The following is a 16,579-nucleotide window of genomic DNA, read 5'->3' on the forward strand; positions in this document are numbered from 1 at the left end:
TTGAGGTCAGAAGATGTACATGGGATGACAAATCTGAATTTTATGTCCTGGTATTTTATCTAAATTTGTTAAACAACTTGGAACTTAGAACAACTTAGAACCCAGCTTTTGTATCAGACCACCCAATTTTTAGGTGAGCAAATTGACTGTTTCTTGTTGCCCAGATGTGTCATGTTAGATAGATTGGTTAAACAATAAATAGTTATGAATGTCTACTCTTGATTTTAGCCTTGGTTTTTGCCTGTGAAGACTGTATTTAGATAAACCAACATGAAGACCAGTGAGCTGTTTTGGGAGAAAAGCAAGCCATGTTGAAGCTTCGAAAAGAGGGGAAATCATTGGGGATAGCTTGTACAACAACTTGGAATGTCCTGAAAAAGAAAGAATCTGCTGGCATACTGAGCAACAGACAACAAACAGGTCGATCAACCTCTACCAAGGTGATGGAAAGGCCAAAGTGTGGTGACAAAATCAATCTACTCATGATCCAAAACATAAAAGCTCATCTGTGAGCACGGTGGAGGAAGTGTCATGGCTTGGGCTTGCATGGCTGCTTCTGGAGTGGGCTCACTAATCTTTACTGAAGATGTAACTCATCATGGTAGCAGCAGGATGAATTCATAAGTCTACAAAAACATTGCGTCTGCCAACTTACGGAGAAATGCGTCCAAACTAATATATAGATGAGATCCTGAGAAGACAGAGTTACTCTCTGTCCTCCCTCTCATTTTCTGTCTCTTCATCCCTTTAATTTCCTCTCTTGTAATATTTTGTGGTGTGCTGTTTCTTGGCAGAGGTCACACATCGCTTCATTGGTTTGGTATTTGTTTGTGGCAGTAAAGGTTTTTTGCATAAAGTTCATTTAAAAGTCAAATTCTGTCTTGTATTTGTTTTTTTTCCGACTACAGTACACAATACCTGAACTCAGTACCAGTGTCATTAGTCTCTAAGCCTGTCTCTCTCTGAGCTGTGAGAGTTTGTATTATTCCTATATTCTAGGTAAAAAAGTATGTCTCACATTATGTATACAGTGCTATGAAAAAGTATTTGCCCCCTTCCTCATTTCCTCTATTTGTCACACTGAATGGTTATAGATTGTTAGATGTTAATTAAAATTAAAATTGAAATGTTTTCAAACATCCCTGTAAAAAAATAATTGCCCCCTTAATCTTAATAATTGGTTGCACCACCTTTTGCAGCAGTAACTGCAAGCGAACACTTCCTATAATTTGATATCAATCTTTCGTATAGCTGTGGAGGGTTTTTTCCCATTTTTCTTTGCAGAACTACATTAATTCAGACAAATTCATAGGTTTGGTATGCCATGATCAAAGGGAATTCCAGAAGAGATGAGAAACTTTTTTTACATGAAAATTGTTGAAACGTATCAGCCTGGAAAGGGTCACAAAGCCATTTCTAAGGCTCTGGGATTCCACCAATCCACAGTCAGAGCCATTATCCCCAAATGGAGAATACTTGGAACAGCAGTGGATCTTGGCCTGCTAAAATTCCCTCAAATGTGACATCTCATCCAAAGGCCACCAGGCCTCGCTAGCTTCACCTGATGTGAGTGTTAATGACTGTACTAGTTAGGCCTAATTTGGGCAAAGATGAGATTCATGAGAGTAGCCAGGTGGAATCATCAATACTTGTCTCACAATGGGGAAAAAAGCACCAGGGCGATCCCCAGGCCTCTTAGGATAATGTTCTATGGACAGGAGAGTCAAAAGTGGAACCTTTTGAAGGATACATGTCCCATTAGGACTGTTGTAAAGCAAATGCAGCATTTCACAGTTAGAACACCATTCCAAAAGTCAAACATGATGATGTTAGTGTGATGTTGTGGGGATGCATTGATGCCTCAGACCTGGTAAATTTGCCATTATTGAAGGAGCCAGGAATTCTGCTATGTACCAAATTCTTAAGGAGAATGTCTGGTCATCTGCCCATGTGCTGAAGCTGAAGTGTAATTGAGTTATGCAGCAAGACAATGATCCAAAACAAAATTCCACAACTAATTTCCACAACAAAATTTAAGTTTTGGAGTGGTGTAATTGAAGTCCTGACTTGAATCCAATAGAGATGCTGTGGCAGGACCTTAAAAGAGCAGTTTGTGCTTGACAACCTGCCAGCTTGTCATTATTAAAGCAGAAGCGTGAGTTAAAATTCTTCAACAGCAATGTGAAAGACTGATATCACATTACAGGAAGTGTTTGGTTGCAGTTATTGCTGGTGGTGAAACCAGTTATTAAGTTTAAGGGGGCTATTACTTCACAGGGGTGACATGTGTGCTTGATACATTTTTCATTAAATAAAAAAAATAAAATAAATAAATAAAAATACTTTTACCCAGGTTCTCTTTTTATAATATTACATTTTGCCTACAAATATGAAACCACTCAGTGTGGCAAATATGTAATAGAGAAAATCAGGAAGGGGGCAAATACATTTTCATGGCACTATATATGAAATACAACATGCTGTATTTTATGTTTATGTGCATTCATTATAACATAATTTCTGTCCTTCTGGCTTCTGCCTACCAGATCCATTCGCTGAATAAGGGTTACAGATCGCATGCATTTAAACTGTCCCTGCTGAATACGCCACATATAGGTTAGGCTGCATAGCTGCTCCATCGTTTCCAACACCGCCTTGAAAAACAAAGGTGTCTTTGGAATGTTTTGGTATCTCTCTTATGCATAATACTTTCAAGATGACAAAGAGCTTAGTATATCAGAGAAAACATCTCTAAATAGTGGAAATGAATGTCATGCAATTAGCGGCGGGGAAGATCTAGTTTTGCTTGCCAAGCCCAAGACAATAGCGGCGACCTCGCGGCAAATGGCAGCATATTGAAATACTCATGCTCGACTCAATTATTTCAATTGTGGCTTGTTTCCCCTCTCTGTTTTTTATTTCATCAGTCCACGAATAGCTCTAGCACAAAGAATGTCATTAGTCCGTTCAAAACAATCAGACAAATCGGTTGTCTGCCCGCATCTCATCCGCGAGAGCAAACAGGGTCGGCTGGGCTCGCGCTTTTCACGACGACCGAGCGGTTTGCATAAGCACATCGTAAAGGTGGCTGCTATGGACCATAGTGTGGGCGAGGGTATAATCTAGGGTACATACAGTTGTGCTCAAAATAATAGCAGTCCAACATGACTCAGATCAATCACTGTTTTTGGTAGAAAATATATTACTACATGGCAAACAATTTACCAGTAGGTGTAGTAGAGTCATAGAAAACCAACAGACCCAACATTCATGATATACATGCTCCTGAGTCTGTGTAATTGAATAATTAATTGAAAGAGGCGTGTTCAAAATAATAGCAGTGTGGAGTTCAATTAGTGAGGTCATTCATTCTGTGAAAAAACAGGTGTGAATCAGGTGGCCCTTATTTAAGGATGAAGCCAGCACATGTTTGCATGCATTTCTCTCTGAAAACCTGAGGAAAAATGGGTCGTCCCAGACATTGTTCAAAAGAACAGCATACTTTGATTAAAACGTTGATTGGAGAGGGAAAAACGTATAAAGAAGTGCAGAAAATAATAGGCTGCTCGGCTAAAATGATCTCCAATGCTTTAAAATGGAAAGCAAAACCAGAGAGACGTGGAAGAAAACAAAAGACTACCATTCGAATGGATCGAAGAATAGCCAGAATGGCAAAGGCTCAGCCAATGATCAGCTCCAGGGTGATTAAAGACAGTCTGAAGTTACCGGTGAGTACTGTGACAATTAGAAGACACCTGTGTGAAGCTAATCTATTGGCAAGAAGCCCCCGCAAAGTCCCACTGTTAAAAAAAAGACACGTGCTGAAGAGGATACAATTTGCCAAAGAACACATCAACTGGCCTAAAGAGAAATAGAGAAACATTTTGTGGACTGATGAAAGTAAGATTGTTCTTTTTGGGTCCAAGGGACGCAGGCAGTTTGTCAGACGACCACCAAACACTGAATTCAAGCCACAGTACACTCTGAAGACAGTGAAGCATGGTGGTGCAAGCATCATGATATGGGGATGTTTCTCTTACTATGGTGTCGGGCCTATTTATCGCATACAAGGGATCATATATCATATATATTTGCCTATATCAAAATACTTGAAGAGGTCATGTTGCCTTATGCCGAAGAGGAAATGCCCTTGAAATGGGTGTTTCAACAAGACAACGACCCCAAACACACCAGTAAGTGAGCAGCATCTTGGTTCCAGCCCAATCCCCGGACCTTAATCCGATTGAAAACTTTCCGATTGAAAACTGGGGTGACATCAAAAATCCTGTTTCTGAGGCAAAACCAAGAAATGAAGAGGAATTGTGGAATGTTGTCAAATCATCCTGGGCTGAAATACCTGTTCATAGGTGCCAGAAGTTGGTTGATTCCATGCAATGGATCAGATGTGAAGCAGTTCTCAGAAACCGTGGTTATACAACTAAATATTAGTTTAGTGATTCACAGGAATGCTAAAACCTGAAGATTTTTCAGTTTATACAGTAAATATTTGAGTTTGTAAAGAAATGCAGCTATTTTTGAACAGCCCAATATTCATTTTTCTTCATTTTCTGTAAAGTAATTCAAAAATTGACATTTTTCTTCATGTTTTGATTTAGGATATAATGTGCAGTGATCCCAATGCATTGAAATAAAAACTATATAAGGATTTTGAGCTTTACTCACGTTTTTAAACACATTGCTATTATTTTGAACACAACTGTAAGTAGGAGTACAATCGGATTCACTGCTTCAATGCTTGTTCTTCAAAACCCAACCTTTCTGCTGCTCCTGCTCACATTCCACGATAGAGGGCCTGATTTCCCCCATTTAATATCAAACTAGGCCTAATGTCTGTCACGAAAGTTTAATCCACACTTACGATGAATGTTCCTGTATAGTATAGTTTAGTATTTTCCTGCTATGTGTTTTTTCTCCCTCAAGTTAGGAATCAGGAAATAAAAAGCCCTCCTGAACAAAACATCTTGAGTGCACCAAAGCTCATCATTCTGAACAAAAACAAATATCAATGCAGGACAGCCTACAGTTTGTCAAAAGCCGGACATGATAAAAGATAAACAACCTGACCAGCTTTACATTTCCTTCAGTCCACAGTAGTATTTGCATCATGCAAAATAGCCTGCCTGTTGTTTACATGAGTCTGCACAGTGCAAATGCATGAGAAAATTACTTCCAGGATGAACATGTAAGCAAAGGCTACTGAGTCAGATTGGTGCCAGTGTTATAAATGTCTGTGTTAATAGTATTTTGTGGTTCTGTCTATAGTTATGTCGTATCATCATCGGTGAGGGAATAACTATCCAAATTGTGGCAATGGCACAAATGTAATAGCACAAATGTCGTCACAAATAAAGTGGGCATGAGTAATTGTATAGAAACTATCCCTATATCTCACCTATTAACAAATAGAATGTTAAATAAAGCACTTGGACATTGACTGCTAGTTTCATTAACTTAGGGTATTAAATTAATTTTAGGTTAACACATTTATGACAGTGAGGTGGGGAAACTTCCCCTAAAGCAGCCTATCTAGGGCATTAAGATCTACCATCTGTTCCGGTTGTTCCAAAGATATAGCTAATGCTGTGTCACCGGGGATTGGCACGCCGCTTCCATGCTTGATGGGCTCAGGGTGTATTAAGAAGTGTCTGGCGCTCTGCTGACTCAACGTTCGCAGTCAGACACACAGATCGGTAATTATGTGAAGGCAGGGATAATGCGGTTTACCAGGTTGAGGGGAAATTAATCTTCCGTCTTCAAAATGCCATGGCCCTACAAAATCGTGAAAAGCAGCTGTCCACGTACATCTTGACTCCTCTGTAGAGGTATTGACAACCTTTCTCCGGAAAAATCCATTATTACCCCCTGGAAGGTTAGTTCTACGGTTTTGCGGGCAATGCAACTAGTCACCGGAAACCTGGAATAGGCCAGATCCGTCTGAATAGCGAATTTGGAACTATGTTGCAGGCGAATATAAAGAACATGGGCTGTCATTCAATCCATACTGCAACATCTACATTGTATCAAACATAAAAATTATAAATATTTCTTCAAGGAAATATAAAATAAGTTGAGATAAAAACAAATCAAGATAAAACAGCACTCTTATAGATTAAGCCATTAAAATATTATGTAATATTTATTCTGGTCAACGGGATTTTTTATGTAGGCTATATTTTTCATGATGTTAATCCATCAAGTGATATCACCCTCGTAATTCACACCAAAAGTAACCAAGATGACACTTCGGTAAGCCTGCCAAACTTAAAAATAACACTGACCGGTCCATGACCAATAATGCTGTGGCACTGTGGCAAAGAGGGGGGGGGGGGGGTGATTTGCTTGTCCAGCAGATGCCCTTGAAGAACCTCCACCACAAACAGTGAAAGGTGTTAAGGGAGGAGCTCGGAGCACGGGAATAGAACAGGAAAGCTTGAACGTTATAGAACTAAACCTGCACTTGACAAGAGAACACGTCTCTCCTTTTGAATTTCAAATACATTCCGCAACGATATCTTCGCAGATATTAAGCACCATCTGAGTAGGTAAGAGACCATACTACCGCCCAATGCAGCCCACCTCTTCTTGTTGCCGCTTGTTTCATGTGGTCATATAGTTGATATTTTGCGCTAAGAATAAAAGGTTAGTATGCCTATGGCTCCGGGGCCGAATGGATCAAAAGTGTGCACGCGAATATACACCTCTTCATAAGTAGTAGGTAATTTGTATTTCTTGTTATTTTCTTAATATCATCAGCCAATGTGAGAACAACGAAAACATTATCTATTCATATACCCACGGTCGAAAAGAACGGGTGGCTCATTTGAACAAGTAAACAATTCCTCATCAAGCATGCAATGCTTTCGCAAACATGTTTTTAAAAATCCCTCGATGTCTGCATAGCCAATCGACCATATACAAAACGCAGTGTATCCTTTTAAATGTCATGATACAAGCTCCATAGTGCTTGTAGCCGCGAAACCTTCATCGGCTGTGGACATAATTATAGGTAGCACGAAGATGAACAAATATTGTTACATCTTCAGAAAGGTTGAAATTCTCTCGCGCAACAATGTTTTAGCATACTGAAGAAAAAGCTTCTAGAAATATGTAAACTAAGAATGCAAAAATGTTATAATATTGTAAAAATGCGTAGGTCTTAAGATATTTGTAGTACATATAGAGTAAGGTACGATTCTAAAGAAATATACAGTGGGCTCCAGAATTATCGCCACCCTTCATAAATTTGCGTCAGAAATAGGCCAACTGTTAAAAACAAAAAAACAAAGTTATTGACACAAGATTTATTTTCTGACATGTGTAGTGTGCTTTATTTTTAGACACCCAAAGTCTTACATGACAAAAAACAGGTTTCACAATTATTGGCACCCCCGGCAAAGATGACAGCCATGAGTCTTTTCCTATAATTTGTGACAAGTTAGGAGGACATATTTGGAGGGTATTCTGACAGGTTATGGGCTGGAGACAGAGACGGTCATTGCAGAACATGGATGTTGTTTTCACTTCACCATTTTTATGTGGAATTTGATGTGTTTGGAGTCATTATCCTGCTGGACAATCTACATATGACCAAGTATCAGAATCCTAGCAGAGCAACCCAGAAATGCTTGAATTCATTGATGTTTGGCAAACTCCAGATGTTTGGTTGTGTTTATTGCACTCAGTAAGGGCTATCCTTGTGCCACCTTTCCAAACAGTGCCATTTTATGGTTCTATTTTGAGAATTGGTGAGCCCAAGATGCAACCAATCTTTGCATTTCTTAAACCGTTGATCCCTGGGTTAATATGGCCTCCCTCTCCACCTTCCTCACTGGCCATGGGGACAATGTGCACTTGAGCCCTTTACCTGACACGGTGACGTTCAGTCCAAGGGAGATCCAGATTGCCTCGGCCACGCCTACTGGTGGCAGCTGGGTTGTGTGAACTAATTAGCCCAGGTGCTCTCTCTCTCTCTCTTCTCTCCTCTCTCCCTCTCTCTCTCTCTCGACCCATTACCCAGTGACAGTCACTTAGCATCAGTCTCTTCTGAATTGAGTTATTTCCCATGCTGATGGGTAACAAAGGGATTGTTACATCATTTTTATACTCTACTGAAACAGGAAGTGATGCCATGACACAATATAGTTCCTTTAGACCAAGATTAGCTAAATTAAGTAAACTTTTATTGCCAATTTAACTTAAATTTTCTATAATTGTTAGGTGGAAAATGAGTGTAAATTTACATATACAAGTATTTTCCATATATTTTTACATAACATAGATTATTATCTTTGTTGTTCATTATATGTAGCCTTTTTTCTTCCTTTTTATTAAGGCCAATAATTCAGTCAGGACAACTCACATTTAGATAAGCATTTTATGAATATGTAAGTAAATGATTTTTTTAAGTATGGCGCTGAATGGATCTGCTTCAGGTACTGAATGCACTACCCTAACTAACAGGGAGCATGATACATCTCCCCTGCTAAACTGGAGAAGTACCAGAAACCCCCCAGTACCTAGAAGCAGATCCAAACAGCAGGTGGTAGCTGGGGTGGTGGAGGACGAGCGCAGTTATGCAAAGCAAGCGAGCACACAGAGGCAGCGCAGGCAATGAGCAGCACAGGGAAGGGCTGACTGTCGGGTTAAGGAAGGCACTCTGACATTATGCGTCCGTGTGATTGGGTGAGTATGAGAGAATGAGTGGACTAGTAACCGGCTGTGGAATCCCTGACCAAGTGCTCTGTGCATTACACGAACGCTGCTCACGTCTGGAGCCCACTGCAGCTCAAGCCTCATTACCAGCTGCAGAGACGGGGGTTTCTGTCGTATTCAAGTCGTATTCTTTTTACTTCTCTGTGATCCAATTCTTCAGCAAAGAATATTTTGAAAGATCATGAATATATGTCTTTACCATCCTGTACTATTTTAAGTATGATAATGCGTGTAATTAATACAAATGTAAAAATTTGATTTATGAATTTGAATTTGTCTGCTGTTTAGCCTATCACAATCATATCGCATTGAATAACGATGAACACTTCACTCTCAACTGTCCAAGACACTGATATCAAATGTTTCTTGTATTTTGGCATCTGGCAGGGTGAAGATATGGCTGGCACCAAGGACTCGATGCCATTGGTGGTTGCATACGTGTCGGCTGTGCTGGTTGGTTGCGCATGGTGCTGGGAAGGGGCGTGCCCGCAAGATGGTTGGCACAAACCTGAGCCTGGTCCGCAGCCAGACCTGAAAGACTGCATGCTGTACGAACAGAGTGAGTTCATTACAGCACGTACAGTGTGTGTGCATACCTTGTTCTTGTTCTGAGTCTTGTTCTGCAAAAACTACAGGGTTGTAGCATGTTGTCAAAGATCTGGGCTGATACCTTGATGAAGAGCAGGTTGATGTTAGCATTAGGGCTGATCAATTTAATTCCCTGTCTTTTGAGGCTTTCAGCAAATGCAAACATTTCACAGTTGTGTTGAGGGGCATGAACAAAAACTGTTGTCTTTATAATACAGTAAAGCCCTGTTATTGTTCTGCCCAGTAATTGATTCAGGCCTTATTTTGTACTCACTGTTTGTAGTCACATGCAATAGATGTTATCCATCGCAAGGACCATCAAATCTGGCCCTCAAATCAAAATCCAGCCCTGGTTTTCTTTTAGTGCTATAGCTATACAATTAGTGCCATAGATTGGTCTTCACACCCAACTTCCAGGTAAAGGGTGGGTGGAAAACCAGCAGTCCTTGGCCCTAAAAGACCGTGATTTGAGGGTAAAATATACCCTTATCTTACCTCCATCCATCTATCCACCTCTCCCTCTCTTCTGCCTCTGTAACCCCCCCCCCCCCCCCCAGATTCCTGCTGTTCTCAAGAGCACATTGAAGACATTTTAAACTCCCCAACCACTGTAATGGCCAATGAGTCTTGGGATGCGTGTGGCTCTCTTAGCCTAAGGTAAGATCTCCTTGCACCCCTTTCACAACTCTTACACACTACTCACCAGGCCTCTTAGCCCACACAAGACACTTAGGAACCCCACACCCATTATCCCATACTACACACTTAATAATCCCACACTACACAATTAACCCCACACCCCTGACTCAACACTGCACACTTAACCCCATGCCCTTTATCCCATACTACACACTTAATAATCCCACACTACTTAATTAACCCCACACCCCTGACTCAACACTGCACACTTAACCCCATGCCCTTTATCCCATACGCTTGACTTGTCAATTAATCATCATGCCCCACACTTCACATAATCGAGTCCTTGTAGCGTTTGAGTTTAAATTTCTCAAAAAATATTGCTCCCCCCCTCTCTGTCTCTTTCCCCCTTTCTATCCATGTCTTCAACTTCAATCAATCAATGAATAAGCTTTATTGTCTATCAAGTCAGGAGAGATGAAATTACCTAACCATCCCTTCTTCTTCTATATCTCTTTCTTCCTCTTTATCGACCACCCTGCTCCCTCCCTCTCTCCCTCCAGCTGTCAGGACTTCCTGAAGCGGGTGGCCTGTTTTCAGCGCTGCTCTCCAGATCGCATGCTCTGGGCCCACGCCGATCACCCAGGTGACATTCAGGCCACACCCCTCTGCCACAGCTTCTGTACAGACTGGTGAGTTCACCAACCAGGGCAACAAAAACCGCACTCACCTCGTCCCAGGACCAGGCTACTGCTAGGCAGGCCAATTTTTACAAATACCTCTGGAAAAAATGAACACACATATTTTTCAGCAAGTCAAAGATAAAGACAAATTGTATTGTATTCAGGCCAATATCCTTCTGTAATTTAAGAACAGAAAATAAGCCAGTCCAAAGACTGATTATCAAATATGTGCTACCAAAACCAGCCAAAAGCAGGGAAATCGAAAAGAAAGCCCCTTGGTTTAATATGTTGGCTTCCTATTGCCGCACGCATCCGTTTCAAGGCCCTAGTGTTGGCATTTCAGGCTGCTAAGGGGACTGCCCCACCTTACATACAATCCCTGATCACTCCCTACTCCCCAGCTAGACCACTCCGGTCTGCCAGCTCTGGTCGCCTTACGGTTCCCTCTCTACGTGCACCTGGCGGTCGAGCTGCACGTTCACGCCTGTTTTCCGTTCTGGTTCCTCAGTGGTGGAATGACTTGCCTACCACTGTCAGAACAGCAGAATCCCTCCCCCTATTTCGACGCAGACTCAAAACCCACCTTTTCAAACTCTACCTTAGTCCTCCCTCCTGATTTCCCCTGCCCCTCCTTTCTGATATCCCTATCCTTGTCTAACCCCCTCCCAAAAAAATAAATTTAAAAAATGCACTTCTCATGACAACTATGTTTAGAACAGCATTTCATGTGTATTTTGCTAGTTTCTGGATGTGATGCTTTGACTTATGGTAGAACCTATGCACTTGTAAGTCGCTTTGGATTAAAAGCGTCTGCCAAATGACTAAAATGTAAAATGTAAAATATGTAATGGTCCCAATAAGCCAACACTGCAGAATATATTCTAGCTAAAGTTCCTGGGATGCTTATCTAGCCTGTTTATACCTATTCCTACCTGTATTATAGGATCTGAGAGGTATGGTGTCATCCTGTTACAAATGGTAAAATCGGACTCTTATGTAAAAATGCTGAGCACAAATTCTAAAGTATTGCTCATGAATATAATATTAGTGATGGGCATGATTTAAAATCCTTCGCTTGTCAGGTTTGAAGCTTGCAAGAATGATCTGACTTGTGCACGGAACTGGACAACCGACTGGGCAGGGGTCAACTGTACTGGGCCCTGTGTGCCTTTCCATCAGGTAAGCATAACTGTGAGGTGAGATCACAGCTTTAATGAGAAAAGAGCATGTCAATCAGCCCCTTGAGAACAGTATTCTGGCTAAAGGGACAAAGCCAGTTGGAGTCTAATTGAAGGACAGAGCCAGTTGGAGTCTGATTGAAGGACAGAGCCAGTTGGAGTGTGATTGGCTAAAGGATCAGAGCCATTTGGAGTTCAATTAAAGGACAGAGCCAGCTGGAGTCTGATTGGCTAAAGGGACAGCACACGTCCACCACTAAGGCTGCAGTGTCTTTCCTTGGCTTGTGTCTGTGCGAACCCAACTTGTGAAATATATGGTGACCAGAAGCAGTGGCTGACAGTGTGTGCTTGAGAAAAGAGCAGATGATTGCTTGTGCTGTGCTGAATTGATAGCAGAGGTTTAATCTGTCTCTTTAGCAGGGATATAAGTATTAACTTGCATGTCTTATAACGAGATACACCAAATCTTAGAAGAAAATGAATTGGAAAACAATTAATAAGAAGGACTCTAATTCCATCCCACACTGCCACACACACACACACACACACACACACACACAATATATAGCAACACTCTACACTCTGTCCTTTCCAAGCTGTATCCATGCTGCCCCCTGGTGGCTCAGCAGTGTCATATCACCCACTTAATGAAGAACAACACTGACCTTTCAATATCTACCAATATCTAATATCAACCAATCTACTACCAATCACTACTTGGCAATGCCATGAGGATTCATCTTGGTTTGAATACTGCCAGCACAATGAAGCCTTTATACATAGTTCACCCCCAACCCTGAAGAGCACCTTTGAATTTTGCCAATGATTGGTTTATTTTGAAAACCAAGGTGTTCATTGTCTCCCACTAGCAAAACTGCACTGCTCACTTTTCCTGCTGTGCTACCTGGCCAGATGGCTTTCTTCAAATTAGATTGCGTATCTCAAAGAAGATGGGCAACAACTTAGATAATGAGGCCCGTATAGAGATCATTATAATGTCAGTTTAGTTCTGAACCAATTAATGAAATTAACTTAAAATGATGTCCAATATCACAGTGCTGCAGAGTGGTTCTGAGTGCAACACAGAAGCATGCCTGGACAGGTATGCCTGGTACAGTGGTGCCCTCTGTAGGAAGAGCCTATAAATACATCTGGGCAGACCAAACGTGTAGAAAAGCAGTAATAGAGGATAAGATTGGTTCAGAAAAAATGGATAAAGCGGTAGAATAAGCAACAAGTTAATATTCCAAAACATCCCCTAACAATCCCATGTGGAAATAAGTGAGGCAAAGGAACAAATCAATTGAGTGATTGTAAATCAGCCAAAATGATGTGTAACTGCAATCACATGTGTAAATCACCTGAAATGATGTGTAATCAGCGAATCGTTCCTCCATGTCTCTCCGTGTTCGCCCGGCTCGAGTAGATGTACAAGGACGAGCGTGAGCTGTGTGACCACCTGTGGGGCGACGCGTTCATGGCGGAGGACGGGGAGGACGGAGGCGACGCAGGTCCGTGCTGCCTGACGCTGAGCCTCTCTGACAGGGAGGTTATCCACGCCGTGCGCCAGGGCCAGCAGGCCACCAAGAGAGGCCGCCCTCTCGGCAGGCCCTGCCACCGCCGCCCGCAGCCCACAGCGCCTCCGCAGGCCCGGAGGGGAGCGGTTAGCAAGCGCTCGGTCGCCAAGGACGACGCAGAAGGCAGTGGCAGCGGCTTCTAGAAACCCCAGGGATAGGCTTTGAAAAGCACACACATTTTTAACCCGCCCCTCTTCAAATAACAACGATAAAACACAGGGACTATTATTTATAGCGGTGATCATTTTCTCCTCCCCTGTATCCCAGTGTAATTACGGCAGGATGGTTGGATTATTCAGGTGTAAAGCACCTGGGTATGGCTGGGTGGGGAGACACAGCCGAATGTTAATTCCACCAGCGTCTGGAAACCCCGATTTGCACTTTATTCTTAAAATTAAACTATGCAGAAAATTCAACAACTGATGGTCATCACGTCACATACACCAAGCATGGAAAGATACCATTTAAATTGCATCACGTACACTTATATACACAATACTACACATGCTGCAATGCTTAGAATGAATATGACATACCATGAAAACATCTCCCCATATATACCATAAATAATGCCTATAGAACATTAACCAGAAATATCACAGTACACTGCATATACACTGCATATACCCTTCTTAACTTATATGCCATCTGTTGCAAGCCCAAATGCCACATAACATATTGTATGAATATTGCTATCTGCATTAAAATTGTTTTTTTTCCTTTCAAAAGTAATGGTTTTGTGACAGGATGGGGTGATGTTAGCGAAAGAGTGCGTGTTTAGTCACATTCTGAGCCCCAACAAAAACAGGGTTGCAGGATTTGTGCCAGCGTGCACTGCTCCTGGGCATGCTGGATATGCTTGCTTTTTCCAGCCAGGCACTCGGGTGTAGGTTTCTAAACTGATGTACACGCCACTGCTGGTCTATTCCCATATCAGACCACAGTCATCATAGATACATGTGCACTCTGTAGCTGTAGCTCATGATTTAAAAAATGTAAAAATCAAGAAAAGACTAAGATAACGCAGTAGTAAAATAAGAACAGTACTTGGCATTCAGTCCTACAATTGATTAACTCCCTATGTGTACCCCTGATTTTTTATGTATTTAGCATGTGAAATGTAAGGGTGAGTGGACTCCACTGTAAAAACCTGTCGGATCATTTCTGTTCCTCTGTACTGCAAGTGCAGGTCTTTTAGAACCTAGAAACAAAAGTCTACCTGTAACAGAACAACAGCAACACACCCCTTCCAAAGAATCAATAAAATTACCTTCATGACTGGAAGGAAGCCTCCATGGGCTTTCACATGATTATGAATATTGATATTAATTATGACACAATAATTACGAAACAATAATGACAGGACACAAATATGGACCTTGTGGTTTAGCCAAAAGGAGAGTTGGCGCTAGGACTCCTGATTCTACTTATTATGGTCAGGTTTGGATCAGGTTTTATAGCGCTGGGCTAAAAGAAAAACATTTACCCACACCAGCCCTTTTTGGACAGGACTGGCCACCCCTGAATCTGATGAAATAATCAAAAGATACTCCTGCATAGCCTCAACCCCAAATGCATGCATTTCTAGATTGTCTGGAAAGGAGTTTTGTGACATTGGTTTCCTGTAATCCAGTTTATTCTGGTTTGTTCTGGCAGGTTTTAGCCAGCATTATGTCATAGGCCAGTGATTGAGTTGGCCGAGATTGCCACCTCTAATTGAAACCTCACCTACAAGGGATTGTGATTCAAAAGATGAAATAACTGACTCGGTCTCGTTAGGAAACCACATCCATTGAGGTTAGACTTATTTTGACTCACACCAGTGTGTTCCTTGTCAGACGCATAGTGTCATGGTCTTTATTAGTCGGAGTGAGGCTGCTCTCCAGCAAACCCAGCTGGTTAAAATACAGGGAAAATAAGCATGGACATGCTGATGCTTCTTTGTCTCAGTGTAGAATTTGTATGGAGATGATTTCTCTTGTCTTGCTGAAGTGCTCAATAAAGAATAGATTTATGCAAAATTATGCCTGGCTTCCTTTTGTATATGAACAGCATGTCATTTGTCTGTTTCCTGGAGATCAAAACATATTTTTTTAAACCATAAAACCAAAAATATAAGGTATTGGTTTGATTGTTATTGATGTCAACATGTGCTAGTTATTGGCAAAGGTATGAATGATTCCAGTTATTGTTTGGTTGCAGTAGTTTACATTACATTATATTTAATTTTATTATATTACATGCAATATTACAAATATGCATATCATCATGTATGCATATTTTAAAATGTATCATAACATTTTATAATACAATACTTCATTTTAAATTGATAAAAATATCAGTGTATAGGCGAGCCTTGGGTGAAAGCTTGGAAACCGCTGAATTGAAGTTTTATTATTTAGATATTATTTCATTTTTATTCTTTTTGTTACAAATGCGTGAGATGCGTTTTGTGTGAGATACTTTCGGTGGTTTCTCACGACCTGCTGACTTTGCAATGGTCGTGGATTTGTAGTAACAAAACATACTTCAAGCGATATCATCCCGCCAGGCCAGACATTGCGCATGTGTAGATTATGTTGGAGAGAGAGAGAGAGAGAGAGAGAGAGAGAGAGAGAGAGAGAGAGAGAGAGAGAGAGAGAGAGAGAGAGAGAGAGAGAGAGAGAGAGAGAGAGAGACTTAAAGCTGTACTGTGCGTGTACGTGTAGTAATGCACCCATTCAACATGCGCAACGTGGCACATACTGCATACAGTACATAGGCTATTATTCTTTGCGATTATAAAGAGGGAAGCGTGAACAAAACGTCGTGTAATGCACGTACTTTGCCGCAGGGTGGCACTTATTTCGATTATCAAGGACACAGTCAGCGATGGAACTATTCTACATCACTGAAAGCTTGGGACTGAACGGTCATCTTACTCCGTGCGAAATATGTAGGCTGCAATAGTGCATGGGCTATGTGGGTCCCCTTGCATTCTGCCCTAGAGTAACCTAGCGAAACTTCAAATAATAGACATACATTCACCGAGCACTTCATTCGGAACACTACACTTTAGTACACCTACTTATTCATGCGATTATCTAATCAGCCAATTGTGTGGCAGCAGTTCAATGCATACAATTATGTAGATACGGGTCAGGAGCTACAGTTAATGTTCACATCAACCATCAGAATAGGG

General features: G+C 41.3%; 2 protein-coding genes across 3 annotated transcripts in view; one reads left to right on the top strand and one right to left on the bottom strand.

Moving 5' to 3' along the window:
* The window catches only part of LOC133114444 (microtubule-associated serine/threonine-protein kinase 1-like), a 79,967-nt gene that overhangs the window by 35,191 nt on the left and 28,197 nt on the right, over positions 1–16,579 (bottom strand). The window lies entirely within an intron of this gene.
* LOC133115168 (riboflavin-binding protein-like) lies at positions 6,415–15,419 on the top strand. 2 transcript variants are annotated; one of them, XM_061224929.1, is made up of 6 exons: positions 6,415–6,563; positions 9,121–9,292; positions 9,879–9,978; positions 10,524–10,652; positions 11,726–11,822; positions 13,248–15,419. In XM_061224929.1, the coding sequence occupies exons 2-6, from the start codon at positions 9,130–9,132 to the stop codon at positions 13,539–13,541; spliced, it is 783 nt and encodes a 260-aa protein (XP_061080913.1). In that variant the 5' UTR covers positions 6,415–6,563; positions 9,121–9,129; the 3' UTR covers positions 13,542–15,419. The 2 variants fall into 2 exon arrangements, with proteins under 2 accessions (XP_061080913.1, XP_061080912.1); XM_061224928.1 differs by lacking the exon at positions 6,415–6,563 and adding an exon at positions 8,672–8,703.

This window comes from Conger conger, chromosome 16 (genome assembly GCF_963514075.1).
Source record: "Conger conger chromosome 16, fConCon1.1, whole genome shotgun sequence".
Taxonomy (NCBI): domain Eukaryota; kingdom Metazoa; phylum Chordata; class Actinopteri; order Anguilliformes; family Congridae; genus Conger; species Conger conger.